Source organism: Zosterops lateralis (genome assembly GCF_965231275.1).
Source record: "Zosterops lateralis genome assembly, chromosome: 1".
Taxonomy (NCBI): domain Eukaryota; kingdom Metazoa; phylum Chordata; class Aves; order Passeriformes; family Zosteropidae; genus Zosterops; species Zosterops lateralis.
In genome coordinates, this window is record NC_139762.1 from 140,854,063 (window position 1) to 140,872,080 (window position 18,018).

At 37.4% G+C, this 18,018-nt stretch overlaps 1 protein-coding gene across 1 annotated transcript in view; it reads left to right on the top strand.

The window, feature by feature from the left end:
* ADCY8 (adenylate cyclase 8) overlaps positions 1 to 18,018 on the top strand; it is a 120,756-nt gene that overhangs the window by 24,884 nt on the left and 77,854 nt on the right. The window contains exon 2 of the mRNA XM_083867583.1: positions 7,216 to 7,365. Coding sequence (XP_083723709.1) covers positions 7,216 to 7,365 — 150 coding nt within the window. The remainder of the gene's footprint in view (positions 1 to 7,215; positions 7,366 to 18,018) is intronic.

Here is an 18,018-nt window from a genome sequence, read left to right on the forward strand (position 1 = left end):
TATTCATTCCCCTATATGCATGGGCTCTGCCTCTGCCACTGGCATTGTCCCAGTCACTTCTAGTCATTTTAACATTTTTAAAAAGAAAAGTACCTAAAAAAGATTATCCAAAGTCCCAGTATATATATTTTTGTTATTAAAATTATTCCTGAATTCTAAATTTTAGACAAACTCAAGGGGAACAGAAGGACAGGTGTTGAAACTTTGGGGCTGCTCAACAGCACTGGCAGGGTTATGGATTTGCTTGACTGCTTCTGTGTCCCTCAGTTGTGTCAGTCCTTATGTGTCTGATATATGATATAATTATGATATTATATGATTTATATTATTTTCTTGGAAGATTTCTTGTACCACACCATGTTGCAAAAGTTTTGCCATAGTTGGTAGCTGACTTACCAAATTTGTGTGGCTTTAGCTATTTATAAACAACTTAATTGACAATCAATTTTCTACATTTATAATTGATTCAATAGGAAGATACAGGGGTTTTTTCTAATAGCAAATTACACTCGTGTTCTGAATATTAAAGATACGCATTTTCAAATACTATCTTGAACTGGAACAATTGATTTTATGCCAACTTGTCATTGTTCAGAGGGAAATGGTTTTTATTTTCTAAAACACTAATAGGACAAAAATTTGTGTTAGGATATTCTGCAGCAGGATAGAGAAAACTCTATCTGGAGAGGGAAACTCTGTCTGGAACCAGCTGTTTTCATTGAAGGTAATCTAATAATTTCTTGTGGAACACCCTATATTTTGGTATGGCCAACCTGCTTGCAGGCTGCACATTTCATGCACCTTAAAGGCCAGACTGTTCCTAAGTACACAGTGAAGTCCTCCAATGGCAGCTCTGAAAGTAGCAAGATCAGGCTTCTTAAAAGATCTCAGCTCTCCTAGAGGCATGAATAAGATTGGAGTTCTTGAAGAATCAGCCAATGTTCCCATGGGAGCTGTGCACAGCTGAACCACAAATTTCAGTTCTAAACATGAAATCAGATGGTGACACTAGTACAAATGGCTTCATTCTCATGTAGCAAATCAAGAGTGGGTGGGGTAAAGCTGTTCTTAACCATCATAGTCAGTGCTTGTCTGACTTCACCATAAATAGACATTATGCCATTCTCCATCCCTGTCTTCTGAGGGGTGTGGTATATTTCTGTCTTTCAGTAAAGTATGTGTATGTAGATCAGGTAAAAGAGTAGCACTGCAGCTGTGAGTAGGAGCTAAACATCTGTTGTACTTATGCATTGGAAAATAGAGAGGAGTAGGGACAGGTGAGTTTTCTGGAAAGTTGTGGCAGCAGTTTGGGCACCTTTGTGGGCCAGACTCTTTTCCAGTAAAAGTTAGCAAAGAAGCACCCACAAATGAAAACAAACAAAACTCCCTCTCATCACTGCCACGGGAATCTAGCAGTTAGACCCAGGAGAAGTCAGAATGAGTGAACCTGGGGAATAAAAACACTCTTTACAAGGTGATTTAACAATAAGGCAGCAATGATTTCCATCTAATGAGTTGGCAGCAGTGCCAGCTATGAATGTTCACATGCTTTCTCTTCCTGTGGAGGCTGTGCTGTGAACTTAATCAGACGATTGCTCTAGATACGAAAATCACTGCCAAAGCCAAATGTTTGTTGTTTAAGTTGGCCAAGTTCCCTGATATAGTTCACAGCATGGTCCCACAAATAATTGATCTGGCACAACAAAGGGGAAGCTGTACTGAGGGATCAAGGTGGGCATGAGGCAGTACAGAGAAACAGGTACTTACTAGTTTCTTTGCCAAGAGCTTTGATTCATAAAATCATACTCTCAGTGGGAGATAGAGGCTTGCTGCAGCCCAGCAGTGAGAGAGCAGTAGAGTCTGTGCTGCCAGATGTTCCTATTTTAGAGAAAGTAGAGCATTTTGGTCTTCTTGTGCAATCCTCAGTCCATTCCTGGTGATAGGTTCTTCTTATACAGGCATCTTATTTTCCCTCAAATAACCCAAGCAAGACAGTGATCAAGAAGGGAGAGAGTGTTTTATGAGGCATTTTAATTACAAAAAACAACCTTGTGGTGAACTTCTATTTTGTTAAACAGCTAATAAAGAATCAAAATGCATCTCCAAACTTAATTATCCAATAATGTTTACCATAGCAACCAGTTCTTTATGTGGCACATACTGAAAATACTCCTTAAGAAGTACAAATTTACCCTCCCAGTTTTTCCAAAACAGACAAGAAATACTCTAATCTGTTGCTAAAGCCCCGAGAATGTCTAGCTGGAGATTACATTGAAAACCATTTCTTTACTTCTCACATGTGTTTGGGTGACATCAGCCCCAACACTGCTCTGTTTCTATGTGGCAGACCAAAATTGCCTGCTGAAGAGGTTAATAATAGGTTTATTTCTGCTAAACATTCTGGAATGTATTTCTGCACTTGAGGTAGTAACACATAAGTTCATGGGCCTTCTGGATTTCAGAATAATTTCTAAACTTAGTCAGCTCTCTTTCCTCTGCCTCCACTGTGCTTTCCATGTGGATATATGCTGTTGTTGTCTCAACTTGATGATAAAGATTGCTTGAGTCAGTTACAATCTTTTAGGGTCATCTATCAGTCAATGTATTTCCAATCCATTTGGTTTGTTGAATGCTCATAAATATTCACTTTTCCTCAGGTATTGTGTTCTTTGGAAGTGCTGAACTCAGTCAATCACTATACACTCCATAAACATCTGCTAGTGACTGGCCTTGTGGCTCTGAATTTCCTGATGGGCAACTGCATATTTCAAAAAGGGACATCGTAATAAAACTAAAACACAGTTCAATGTGATTTCACAGTATGAGTTTTGAAGTCTTGAAACTTCTGACATTTGCTAAACCTTCTTTAACTTGCTTCCAGTCATTCATAAGCTTACAAGGTTCTGTGTAAACTCCTAAGGAAGGCCACTTAATTAGGTAGTCTTAATAGAAGAAATGCCTAAAAAATGTTGTTATGCTTAGTCCAGTATCTCACTTGTACCCTTCTGAACTTCCTGATCCTGAAGTAGCTTCAACTCTGCCTCATAGCTGATTACCTACCACATCACAACAGACTTGGGAGTTCTTCACCATCTTTTCAATGAATTTTCCTTTTTCTGTTCTCTTGCATTTGTATACTGTACTTGCTTTGATTATCACTTCTTCCTGATAAGCAATGTCTGGTGCCTTTAAATTGTTTCCTTGAAACCTGGTGGTTCTAAAATCAACTCAAAATATTTTCTTGTTTCAGCTGTCTTGGCAAAGCCTTTTTTATATGAGTGGCAGATAAAAATGATGTTATTTCAATCAATGTGTTCTGTCAAATTTAAACTAAGCTTATGTCTGACTTGCATCCTCTCCTTTCATGTCCTGTGGGGTTTTTTGCTAGTTTTCATAATGATTTTGCAAAGGGTTCTGAGGTGCTTGTATGGAGGACACTTTATAAAGGACAATTTATAAAAGGACAATTTATTTGACATGTGATTTTTATGTGAACTAAGTTCTTAATCATCCCCTATGAGAAACGAAGAGCAGAGTTTTGGAGTAAGAATTTAAATGGCTGCTTCTTCTTGGGCCCCTGACTTCCAGAAGGACATTGAGCTGCTGGAGCATGTCCAAAGGAGGGAAATGAAACTGGTGAAGGGTCTGGAAAACATGTCCTGTGAGGAGAGGCTGAGACAACAGGGGTTGTTTCATCTGGAGGACATCCAGGGGGACCTCAATGGTTTCTACTACTACATGAGTGGAGGTTTCAGTGAGGTGGTAGTCAGTCTCTTCTGTCATGTCTCAAGTGAAAAGACTAAAGTAAATTGTGCCAGGACTAGATATTAGAAACAAAATTCTTTCTGAGAGAGTAGTCAGACATTGGAAGAAGTTGACTGGGGAGGTAGTTGAGTCTGGAATTTTTCAAGAGGCATCTAGATGTGGAACTTTGGGATGTTATTTAAGGGTGATTATGGTGCTGCTGGGTTGATGCTTGGAATGGTTGATGCTTGGAAATGTGTCTTCCAACCTTGATGACTCTGTGATTCTGTGATTCTACTGCCTCAGTGATCTTGTCTTAGCTCTGTTCCTCCTATTATGTGATTATGTGTGACTGCAGGTTCAATAGGGACAGTGATGATCCTGTTACAGAGATATTCCCAAGCAGTGTGGTGAAGGGTACCTTCTCTGCTTTTTTTAACTATTCAAGTAGCAGACATCCTCAGAGCCCTATTTAGAATCAAAATATATCACTCATGGCTTTTTTAAGATCACTTGCTGTGCTATTACTCTTTGTTATTTAACTGCTGTGCAAGGTACAAATAGACTTATAAATGTTGTGAAAGTATTTTCTTTTTTCAAATTATGCCTCACCTTCCCTACTGTGTGAGCATTGATTATTTCAGGTTAGTAAAAAAGATATGAAACTCTGTACGTCTTTGAAAACAGTCTGTCCTGGCTTGTAGCCTTGACTGGTTGTAGAAAATCCTCCGAGACTTCTGGAATTGGCCTCAGTAAGCTCTGGGAAAAAGGAGCAGCAATAAGAGACTCAAGTCTTACATTTGAGACTTGAGTATTTTTTATTCTTTTATTAACAAGAGCCCCTGATTAATATGCCTTGCAAGTCATAGTGCTTTACTCTTTGGAATGGTTTCAATCAGACTACTGTGTGTCAAGAAAGCTGATTCTGCCCCTGCACAGGCTGTTGTTTTACCTGTAACACGTTTTCCACTATTCCCTTCCTCCAAATCAAATTATGTACTCATGAAATCTAATTGAAAGCCAAATTCTAGTGCATTTGCTCTAAGGAGATCTGCTGAAGTGAGTGGAACAAGTCCTGAGCATTAGCAGAGATAGGTGAATGAACTGGGCTTATGAGGAAATTGCAAATGAACTTGCAAGCGAAGGCAACCACCTTGTCATTGCTTTCACTGTTGAAATCCACTTTTCAAATGTTCTGGAGGGATTTTCCCTTTTTTTTCACTCTCTACTCTTACTTTCCTAGTATGTGTGAAAATACAGTCCAGGTCAAGGTTAAAAGTCAGTCAAAAAGGTTTGAAAAGTTGTCTCCTCCAACCTCCCACAGCTGATTTCAGTTGTCCTGCTGAACAACTCAGTTCTGAGTTAGTCTCATGTCATCTCATCATACACCTCTTGGTAGCTTCCACCAGAAAGGAGTTATCTCATAGATAAATTTCTGCCTTCTCTGATTTATCTTGGAGCAAAGGCAGAGAGTGTCTGGGGGAAGCTGGCTGGTCCAGGGCAACATCTCTCTGATACTACCAGAGTATGGTAGATAACAGGAAAAAAGCAGGAAGTGCAAAGGGAGAATAGTGATACATGCAGAGTGACTAAAGAGTCTCAAATTCCTCCCTTTTAAAAAGTAAAAGCGAGGGGTTATGTCTTAAGTCAGTAAAATCAAGCAATGGTGACAAGCAAATTAATTGAAAATGATTACTCACTGTTTATAAATATCATGCAGCACTCAAGGAAATTATAAAACTGTGAATTAAAAGGAAAAAAAAGGAAACATATTTATCACAAAGGATCTAATTAAATTGTAAAAAATCTTTATTATTGAGAGACACAGGAGCCAAATATACTATTAACTTGAGAAAGGCATCAGGAAAAGTTGTGCAGGTGCACTGAGTATACCACCTTCAGCTTAGAAGATCCTGGAAGGCAGGGAGATGCAAAGATCATGCTAATCATGCCCTACTTCTCACAAGCCTTGTCTAGGCATCTGCTTCTGGAAAAGGTTAAACAAAACTTCATCTGGAGCCATGATATGCATTATTATTTAATCATGGCATATAAATTGCAAATTAATTCCCTGTACTATAGTAGAACAATACTCTAGATTCAGAAATATGGGAATATATAAAGTTGAATTTTCAGCCAGATACTTTTGGTCTGATATCAGATCTCACTTTCAAACCCACATGACTGTGGGGAGCAAGACCTGCAGATCTGAGTCAAAGCATGAGATTAGGAAGTTTGTCCTCTATTAGGACAAACGACACTTGGATTTTAGAAAAACTGATTATTCGATGATAGTAAGAAAATACAATGTCTATTTCAAAATGTTCTGCAACCACAGATTGTTGGAGTGTTTAAGACTGTTTTGACAAGACATCACTGAATGATTGCTGTACTTTTGTACATACTATTTTCTGTTTTATCCTTCCACTCTTGCCTGAGGACTTTCTGTTTTCCACTACTAGAAAGAGTATCCTGAATGATGAACATTTGATCTACCTTGTTGTGGCTGTTCTGGTGTTGCTACGACCTTGTGGGTATCACCCACAGCTATCATAGCCTTTGAAATCTCAACCAATAACAAGGATGAGATATTGGATAAAAGTACTGAGGCTGCAGAACTTTGTCCTCTCTCTAGTACAGTCAAATAATGCCAGCTTCTTACTCACTTTCCTAACCAATCCTCACTTCAATGGTGTTGATGTGCCCTGCCTTACAAACATGCAGAGCACAAAGAGAGGTCAAGAGAAGACAAATAATCCACTGAAATTTACACTGTCCAATGATCCACTCCCATTTGGCTCTCTTGACTTCATATGGAAAAGAAGGAAGCTGTGACGCAGCTGCTACAAGGAAAACCAGTTCAGCTCTTACGTAGATTTCAGCAAATAAAAAGTCTGTGTACACTGGCACTGGCTCTGCAAGAATTTGCTTATCCTTTCAGCTTCCCCTGTTGAACGGTTCAGAATTCAGATTGTGCAAATTCGTGCTTTGGCATCAGCTGAAATGAATGTATTTAATTTGGTCAATAATAATACAGTAACTATTATCACTGATATTAATTCTTAGCTAACTGACATTCCTTATGTTCCTTAATATGGCTTGCTTCCCAAACTAAAGCACAAATGAAACAAATCACAAAGTTGCTCTTGTAGAAGAGGCAGTGCCAAAAAAAATTGCTAATTACGTTTGTAATCATTCCTGGCTAGCGCTCTGTGAGTCAATTTTTGGAAATATAATTTGTGGTTCAACCAGAGTTTAATGCCGCCAAATACTGTATATCTCATCCTCAAGGCAGAGACAATTTACAAAGTTGATGTCTCTACTTAAGATCCAAAACATTCTTTTATGCAAACTTTTCTTACTGCTATTTTTGCAGCCTACAAAGCTGTCTTCGTCTCCCTTTCGGTTTTTTTTTACCAGATGTTTTTTGCTTCTCCTGTCTAATTGAATCCTATTTGTTGTTCCTTGCAGATTGCAGCTCAGGCAGTGTTATTTATGTGCATGAACACTGCAGGAATCTTCATTAGCTACCTATCAGACAGAGCACAGCGTCAAGCCTTCCTGGAGACCAGGAGATGTGTGGAAGCCAGACTGAGACTAGAGACAGAAAACCAGAGGCAGGTATGGTCACCAGGAAAAACATTCCTATTTTTGTATTAACTGGTATTGATAATTGGACAAGATCAGGCTTTTTTTAGCCTTGTTGGCTCCAGTGTGATACCCTCTGATTTGTGCATGTTAGCTGAGTTTTATACTGTGCTGGTGTGTATTGTGTTGATATGACACCTAAAAGGTTTCCCCTAGGAAACAGGACGAATGGAGTGGCTCTTCATCATCCTTTCCCACAGAAGAGGCCATCAAATGAAACAGCAACTGGCAGGTGTTTAAAAATGCTTCTTTACACAAGAGGGGTTAAGCTGGGGAGCTTCATGTTTCAGAGTGTTATAGATATTAAAATTTACACTAGTCAACTGAAAGATATTCCAGAACCATCTGGATGCAATCCTGGGCCATGTGCTGTGGGATGGCTCTTCCTGAGCAGGAAGGCTGGACCAGATGTTGTCCCTTCCAATTTGACTGCTTCTGTGAGTCTTTCAAAGCTAAGCAAGCTCATGGAAGTGCAGTCTATCTAGGCAGAGAAAATACTAAAGCATCCCTTCGGGCTCATAGATGGATTTTTGCAGCTGGGAGGCCACTGCAGCAAAGTATTTCTATTCTGGTTTTCTGTTCTTAAACTTGTCTTGAAAAATCAAGTGTTGGCTACTGTGTGCAAGACCATACTGGGTGAGGTGCACTTTTGATCTAAACAGGTATGGTTGATCTTAGGTAATGACTTTTTGTGACCCAAAATAAATATTGATGTCGTGGTTTGAAAGCAAAATGAGTGAGAGGCTCCAAGTCAGAAATATAATTTATTAAGAAGAAAAGTAAAAAGGTAAAATAAAATAAAATGAATGCAATAACACAAAGGACCACTGACAGTCAGAATACAACCTGAGCAGGGTGGTGGAAGCAGTCCAGATGAGGTGATCTTCCTGAAGCAGTGATCCTGTAGAAAGGTCTGGTAGCTCGGGTCCTCTGGGAATCCAGTGGGTAAGGGCTGCTTGTACTGTCCCAAATCCCAGATTCTATCCAGGTGGGAATGCTTGGCTCCTCCCCCTGGGCGGAGCATCTCCCAATGGGATGATGAGTTGTGAAGTGGGTCCTTGATGGCCCATTAAACAGAGATAACTCCTGGAGGGAGTTACCTGTGAGTCATGGGCAAGGCATTGATGGGCCATTAGCAGAAGAGCCCAAAGGAAGGGGGCCTGGGAAGACACTGCCCCACTTGGTTTAACAGTTCATGAAGATGGTGATAGAATAAATCCTTTGTGTACATCCTACACTACAACCCAGGACAATCAAATAAAAAGAAGGTTGCTGGTTATTATTTTACACCAAAGGAGAAGCATCCATACCATATATGTTACATGGTTGTATCATTTTGAAATTAATTTAGCCTTTTATTTTGCCCTGCTGTATAGCTATATATATGACTTCTCAAATCTATTTCAGTTGCCCCCTGAAAGTCATGCTCTTAAGCAGAGTTCTAGGAAGATGTCCTATTCTGGACTTTATTGACTAATGACTCAGTACACATGACTGTGTTGAGTAATGCCAGGTATCTCTGCCAGAACATCTCTGCAGCCATTGCTGACTGAAAAGACTTTGAGGGATGTTATCTAGGATGCTCTGTTCTTTTTTTAACTGCAGGATCATATCTTCATGTCTTTTGGGGATTTTGGTGTGTTTGGGGTTTTTTCCTTTTATTCTTACATAATGTTTCATAAACCATGATTTTGTAGGCTTTACTCTGACCATAGTTTTCTAGAGTTTATTATAAAAAAACTTTATAACACTAACAAAATATTCTCTTGTTCCATATTATACTGAGATTTTCTCATTAGAATTATTTTATCCTCTCATGTAAACCAAAGTTAGTACAAAGACAAATATTTCGAGAAGTCCAATTTTGCTGAACTTGTATTGTCCATTAGGAAAATGAAAACAGATTATTTCCATTTGGGTGGCAGATTTTTTGTTTGTTGGTTTGGTTTTTGTTTTGTCAGGGGTTTTTTTGTTGTTTTTTCTTTTTCTTTTTCTTTTTCTTTTTCTTTTTCTTTCCTTTTTTCCTTTTTTTCAGAGAGGGGGGAACTTGTGGTTGGATCTAAAATGTTTGTTTTTGTTAAGTCAGGTTGAACCATGACTTTTGTCTTGGCCTCATGCTTTGTAAGATTTAGGGCTGTGTTTTTCCCTGAGGGCAGAACTTCCTGGAGTGTTACCTCACTGAAGCTGAGATTCACCTATAAGCAAACAAAGTAGTGTGTCACAGGAATCATATGACTGGAAATGCATAAGGGGAGATGTCCTTGGGCCAAGGAAAATGCCCACAGGGGAAAAATACAGACAACAGGACACTAAAGGAAAGATCTCTTCTAAAACTTCATTTAATAATAAACTAACTCAAAATTTTGAAACAAAGCATTCTGAAATATTTCTGATTCATTTTCTTGTGACTTTATAATTTTTTTTTATTATGCAGACCACTATATATAAAAATGTTTAATAAACTTTTCAGCTTTTCATTTGTATTCGGAACAGCAACATTAAAATATATTCAAATACTGGAACATCTTGAGGAATGGAAAGCCTGTTTTCCCACAGCATTCTATTTTTTCCATTTGTTTCTGAGGTAACATCTCATTTCAGCAATTTTTAAACCTATCTACTTTAAGAAAACTGACAAGGTCACATTTTAGATGACCACTTTTTTTAGCAACTTGTTCACGCTCACTTAATGAGTACACAGGCAGTAATTCAGTGACTGCTGACATTTTTCTGTCTTGAGGACAAATATTTCATGATACATGGAATCTGTAGGTCAGATGAATGTAAAAAAAATAGTTATTAATGCATGTCACATTTTAAAAAATAAGGATTAAAGTTTACTAAATTATTTCTGTTATTTTAATTTCCTATGAAGAGGGGAAAAAAGAGTTGCAGGATGATAGTTGTGATGTGACTTCTGAAAACTCCTAGAAATACTGCTGAGGAGCAAAAATTTGCAGCGAAAATGGAGGAAAAATTATTTGTGTAATTCTTCCAGATAATAATTCCAGGAGTTCCAAATTTATTCCACTTTAATTTATTTCCCCTTCACTTCCCAGGAACTGTTTAAACTGAAGGATACTTACAGCAAGGGCAACTTTTTTGTTGCTTTCAGTGGTGGTACTGCTACTTTTTATAGTAGTGGATGACTTAATTTAAATCTCTTGAGGCTTCTTTCATCCCCACACATCTTCTAATTCTGAAAATAACAGAAAATTAAAATGTATTGACATGTCTGATATATGGCATGTCATATGTAGTGTGACAGCTTGCCAGAAAGATCCTGTAAGGTCTGTTTTTAATTTACTTTGTTTAAATCAGAAGCAAAATTAAAGTAAGAACAAAACAACATGAGTTTTAAACTACAACAAGGAGTGGTATGCTTGTCCATAAACAATTACAGAATTAGGCTCCAATTTTATATAATCATGGAAGTTATAAAAATGCTTCAGATGTACTTCTATTCGTTACTGTGTACTTCTATTCATTAATGTGTATTGTTAAAACCAAGAAATTAAGTTTCTGCTCTTCCAAAATGACCCTTCCAATTTCTCAATATCCCTTGGATTCATAATCTCTAATCTTCTGTCATTCTAACAATGATAAATGTTACTGCTATCACTATGCAGTATTGTGCAATGCCTAAAACAGCCACTCACGGAATGCCACCCAATTGTGAGCCAAACATTTTATAATCTGTGTTTTAGAGAAAAGCAAGAGGAGCAAAAACCACCATTAGAAATGTGGAGCTTTACAAGGAAACTATAATACTGACAAGGAAAGATCTCTCATTGCCAGAGGTTTTTAAGGACCCTCTAACAAGTATTTGTGGATTTTCTGGATAACAAATATAAACTTTCTACTGTGTCAGCTCCTGCTGCTGGCAAAAAACAAGAGATTTTTTCTGTATTTCCAGATACATTTCATATATATGAGCTGATTTTTTTCAAGTTTCATTCATTCACTTGCAAACATTGCATAAGGAGCAATGAAAATAGGAGGTGAAATCACCAAAATCCCACTAAGGATGAAAAAACTTTTTTGCTGTTCTTCATGTTACTGTGACCTGAAATTTGGATGTCATGTGTTTTCCAGATGTCATTATTTTCCAGCAGTGTCTCCCTTTGTGGGTTTTCAGGATTCAAGAATTCCTTGCACTGTTTTGCTTTTGCTGTGAAGTTTTCCAGTTTGACGCTTTAAAGAAGCCATTTTGTTGTTCAGAAATGTCTGGGCCTATGATCTCTGTAAATCTGAATTAGCTCCATAGGCTCATTTTCCATTGAAAATATCTTCAGATGCAAGTTCAGCTTTTACACCAATTGCAATTCATTCAGTAACTGCAGAGGAAGGAAGAGAATGCAGTGCAGACCTGGATGATGCAAAAGAGTTTATGGAGCCTGGGTGATGCAGGGCAACCTGACTCCAGTTTTAAAGTGATTCAGTTTCCAATGTGTGATTCCAAAAGTCTATATATAATAAAGCTCCTACATATTTTTTCATTCTGCCTCCCCCATGCCCATTAACTCCCAGCAAGGCTTGTACACAAAATTTTCAGAAGTGTTTCAGAAAGTCAGGACTTTCAGTTGTATTTTCAGATCATGAAGGATAGGATTTTTTTATTGTTATCCTTTTGTTTTTAAGCACCTGGGGTAGTTTAAAGTACCAATTAGCATTTTTAATTGAAATTAATTTCCTAATTCTAATGACTCAATTATGAAAATGAGCAGCAGTGTGGCTACAAAGGAGAATTACTCCAGCAGTCATTGCTAATGATGTTTATGCATTTACCTGTATGGTATTATCTGTGTGACACCATTTGGAAGTCCCAGCACCCTGTGAAACTGAGGGAACATCTGTGCCTACTTATTTCCTAATTTTCATTAAAAAATTAGATTTTTTTAATGAAAATCTAAAACATTTTAGAGCTTGACATAGTTAAAGGAGTTGATGAGTACCAGAAAGACTTTATCATCAAAAGATGAATATATATCAGAGAAGCAAGCTGCAGGAGGCAGCGCAGGCAAATATGTTGTAAAAACAGCCCCTGTTTAGCAGTTACTGATAAAATAAATTTAAATATTTTCTAATGAATTATAGTTAATGGCCTGTGCTTAAGAAATGTATTTATATCAAGCAATGAAATATGGGCACCAAAAAATGTCCTCCAATTTTGTTCTCAAAACATTGTAACTATGAATAAAAAAACAAACATGAGGCTCTCAGTTTTCATAAATCCATTTTATTCCAACAAAATCATAACTTTCTACTACCTGTTTGAAATTTTGGTTTAATACTTTCATTTGATATCTGTGTGTTTCAAAAAGGTTGACAACCAGTGCTCTACTTTGTTAATGAACACTTCAAAGACACTGTCTTTGTTCTTAGCTTGATTTTGTTGTAAGGACACAGCAGGAAATTCTGCTTTCATCATATCTGGGCAATGAAAATAGATAGTTTAACTCACTTTCCTAATTAGCTACTGAAAACTCTTCAAAACCAATGAGTATGTAATTTCCCTCATTGTGAAAATGCTGTGAAATTTCTTTAATGAGAAGCAGAAACCTGCACTAAATTTTGTTTTAATTTCTGTTTCTCAGGATAAAAAGTCTCTAAGTTTTAAATGAACAACATATTAAATCTAGACACACATTGAAAGGCTGACTTTATGAAGAATTACATTCAATATATACCAGGTGTCCTAACCTGCTCTTTCTCCAATCTTTACTTGAAATTTGCTTAACATTTAAACCCTGAAATATTACAAATTAATTATAAAGAGTCTCTCAGATAACTTTGTCACGCTGCTTTTTCCTGCACCGCACATACATATGTCAAGTTATACATATCTGAAAACAATTATTGTGTAGTGAAGTCAGGAATATTGTTGTGCAACAAAAATTCTGCAGGAATATTTTACTAACTGAAGCTGCAAATTATGACTTAAAAGGACTAAACAGGGAAAATCACAAAAAAATAAATAGTTAAGTTATTATGGCTAGAAGACTATAAAATCAGTCCAGCCCTTACCACTTCTCTTGTAACAAGATCACAACAGTACAGGACAGCTATTCATAGGAAAGGCATTTAGTCATAATTAGAAACTTCTCTGGTGTCATGGCCACACTTCAACTCTCTATCCAAGACTGCCGTAGAGCAAGGCAACTAATGAAGCCTGGACAAAGCAATAGGAAAACATGGATGGGAGGCTGCTTTCAAGCTAAGCAAAATTGTTAAAGTGCATCTTACTAACATGAATAACTTGGGGTCTGGACTAATGTTCAGAAAACCCAATATATATCCTCTCAGAAACATTTTGTTTGCATTCTTTCTAGTAGATTTGGAGCACCTAATAATATTTTATAAAGAATTTGTTTGAGATCAGAGGAGAAAAAAGTCGATATCTGTTTGACTTTTACATTCACCCTCTGGAGAGGCGTTCATTATTGTTCCCAGCATAGCAGGTTATGCATCATTCATGATGAGCAAACTCTTTACCTCTTGAGAGAGCTTGCCAGCCAGGCTGCTCTGCCCCTGCTGTGATAAACTATTGGGAGGCAGTGAACTCAAATCAGAAACAAATCCTCCAGGTTTTAAATCTTGACAAGCCAAATGGAGAAAAATATTCTAATTTTAGCACTACATTTGTGCAGTTTCAGTGCAGCTACCTAGTTCTAGGAGTTACTAAAGCCACGATGCATTAGTCTTTATAGTTGTTTTGTTTAAATCCCTCTCCAAGATAGTCCTCAGCAAGCAGGTCCCTTTCTCTGCAGAAATAATCTCAAATTCCACAGAGAAGGTTCTCTTATGTGGAAATAAAGGCCTTTAATATTTTCCTTAATTCTTATGAAAATGCTCTTGAGGATGTAACACACTGGCAGAGGAGATGGAGCTGAAGGCTGAAGGCAGGAGAGTGGGTGGGGAGCAAGCACTGCCTGCTCCCAGTCTTGCAAGGAATATTCAGGGCAGAAGGTCCAGGCTGGTATCAAACCTGATCCACTGGGCTTCTAGGGATGTTTCCCATCGAGGTGGGACAAATATGGGGGTCTGCAAGTTTTAATTATGGCTTGAGTCAGATCACTGGGGAGAAAGAAGAAAACCTTTTCTACATTAAATGGCATAATGAGAAGAGTCCTCTGAGAGAATACCCTATAGAAAACTCCTCTCTGCAAATCCTGCCACTGATTTACTGAGCACCTGTGTTGCAGGTAATCTCTTTCTCATCAGGGATTCCACAAATCCAGTTAAAGCTCATTTTGAAAGTCACAGCAGCTTGGATGTTGTTTAATTTGATTTGCATAAACGATTAGAGCTCCCCACCCAAAAGGACCACTTGTCCAGGTGAGAAGAGGATAGATTTTTTTTTTTCTAGGTATGATTACGCATTCTATTTCTGTGGTATGGGTATCAGAGCTGTAAAATGAGGAGACAGCCCTTAGTCTTCAGAACAATCTGCTGTTGGCATATTTAGTATCTTCCCCCTGTTATCTTTGGAAAAACTGTAATCCTTCCTTAATCTCTTTTTCCATTAAAAAAACCTGTTCTGTTTGACCATTTGTTTCCTTTTACCTCTACTTCCAGAGGATTTTTTTTCACACTTTCCCCTGCAACAACCTCTATTTCCCATGGCTTTAAGAAGCTCTCTGCAGATTGATGAAGTCTGGATTGTTTTCTGGTTTTGGTTTTTTAAACTTTTTAAAGCAGCTTACATGTTATGTGGGTTTTATCAAGCTCTTACAAATCTAGAATTTAATCAACTGTCAGTACTTTGCAACCTCTAAAATAAGAGCAGATTGGACTGAGATTGGAAAGGACACTTTAAGAGGGTTAAGCACCATAAACTCTTGTTTATATATACATATATATATATATATACACACATGTATTTACATATATGTATATATATGTGTGTGTATATATATACACACACTGGTAGTAAGAATATTAAAATCCCTCTAAATTGGTATGAGAATAAAGTTCAGATTTAGTTTTTAAAATAAAAGAATAATCTTAATTTTAGAGAGCACATGGTCTTTATAAAAATAGTTTTAAGTGCTTCATATTTAAAAATTATGATCACAATAACTGAGGCTTTATTTTTAAAAGGGCAAACAACTCACAATTTAAAGAAAACCTATCTAAACATATCTGATCAGATATTACATTTTAGCATTTTTTTCCCTCTTGATAAAAGCCAATTTTTTGACTGTGAGATTCTAAGTAAAGCTTCACACTTATCCAGACTTTCTTTCATCTTAATACTTTTCTCTAAAGGACCATGTTCCCCACAGAAATTTTTTCTTCATGTTGCTCCATCAGCACTTAGAGGATAAAACTCTAACATGCTGGTTAATCCAACAAATAAAGGAACGTGAAAATTTTATATTGTTCTTCACAATCCATTTTCATATTCTGATTTAGTAGGTGACCTGTTTTCTAAATCCAATAATAGACTTTTCTTCCTTATTGTTCGGGGGAAGAAATATTTATGTGCTGAAACTCACAGGAGGTTTGAGCCCAGACAATCAGACTCCTTTTGAGTTTCCTTGGGACTCAGCCTCATGATGACTTGATGGAGAGAGAGACAGCTTTGATCCAGTTGTCCAAAAAGCAATTTTAATAACACAAAAACAACAAACAATAAAGTACCTACTGTATTGGAACGAACTAGACCAAAGGCAGAAACAAGGGGCAAAAGGCAAAGGGCAGGATCTTGGGTCCAACAGAGGTATTTATACACCCCAGTGTGGATGGGGAGTTAAGGTGGGGTCTGATGGAAAGGTCCAATGGGGGACAATGATTAAGAATATTAAAATTCCTGCACCAAAAATTAACCTATGGTAATACAGAGAACAAGGAACATTCTAGTAACATTTGCATACTTGAACATGTGAATAAGCTGCTTGTTTACGGCATTTTGAACGGGTTTGAGGCATTTTTCCAGGGTTCTCTTCTTCCCCAAGGAAACCACCTCTACAATATTCACTTATGATTCGTAGACACCAGGATGGATATTTACCTCATCTTCTCTCAAAACACCCCATTACTTAACCCATTTGTGGTAGAAATCCAAACATTGTAAAGTCAGATTTTAGACGTCGTGCCTTCACATTCACTGCAGGTGCTTGTTTCTTGCCATCAAAGCATAACTTCCACATTTTGCTTTCAAATAGAAATTTAATGCAAAGTCCAGATAAAAATTATCTGCTGCCTTCTATTCCATTCCTTGCAAATCTGGGGTGGTCATACGGACTCAAACAGAATAATGATATTTATAGCCAATGCCAGAGAGATAGGAGCCAGACCCTGAACTGCAATTCATATAGGGGAAAAATCCCAGAGTGTCAGGTCTTCAGGTATGGGGGCTTTCCCTGGAAGAAATTAGTGAGAAGGAAACCTCATCCACAGTAGATGGATTTTGGATTCACTAAGGATAAAACTCCTGTGGGGTACTTTGATGTCTAAACCAGGTTGTTCAAATGTTGTGCTGGCCAATAGTGAATGAGACTGACCGGATTTTGGTGACCTGTATCTCCTGTAATCTCAGCTCTTTGCTAAAGAGAGAAGTGTTTAAAAAAAGAAAAAAAAAAAAAAAAGCATTTTTCAGAGCTGCTACCAACTAGTGACCCTTGCTGATGTGTCAGGGAAGTGGACAGAGATGGAATGAGCATAGAGAATGAAATAATTTCAGCCTCCTTCAGTGAGAAGACACTTCTACCAGCTGGGCTGCCGTACATTCCTCTCGGCTTAATGAAGAATTCCAAACTCCAAATTCATCAAGTTAGTGCCTCTGTTCTGAATATACTTACTGATTTTAAGGTCACTTTTCTATCTCATTCAGGATCAGAACTGTTAGTGTACTAAGAAACTTTCCTTAGTTCCCAAAAAGGACTGTAAGAGGACTCCAAAATTAATGTCCTTAAAAGATGCTTTATTAATAGAGGGACTCTGTAGTCCAGGTAATGGTTTTAAATCCCATAACCATGAGCAATACCAATTCCAAGAGAGACAGAGTCAAGCTAGTGGACGCCATTACTGAGACAATTTAAGGTAAGGTAGAATATTTGGATTAACATTTATAAATAGGCTAATGACCTTTCATATCATCAGTATTCAACTGCCCATCTACAAGCCTATAGAAAGTGGTTTGATTTTCAGGAGGTGACTATCGCTCCCTCCAGATTAAAGGAAGTTTTATCCTGCTTGTGCTGTTTAGTACTAGAGTCTTGTAATTCTCTGACAAGGTGCATCCCTTGTTTTGACCAGAAAATATGACCTTATTCATCTCGGTGTTCTGCTGTGATTTAGTGATATAAAGCTGAACAATTAAAGGCATAAAAGCCTTCTCTCTGATATTTTCCATGTCATTAGCTGCCATGAGTACTCCTGAGAAATGTATATTTTACTGAAATTGTCTAGCAAGTTTCAAAACAGCCCCAAAAAAGAAACAAAAATGGAAAACGAGACATCTAAATCAGTAGAAAATAGAAATAGTGCAAAAGAATTAAATGAAGTTTTAACAACAGATAAGTCAAAGCTGTTCCAGAGAAACATAGCACAATAAGCGTTAAAGTCAGATGGTGCCATTCTGATATTTTAGAACAAATTTGAATTATGGGAGCTGTTTTG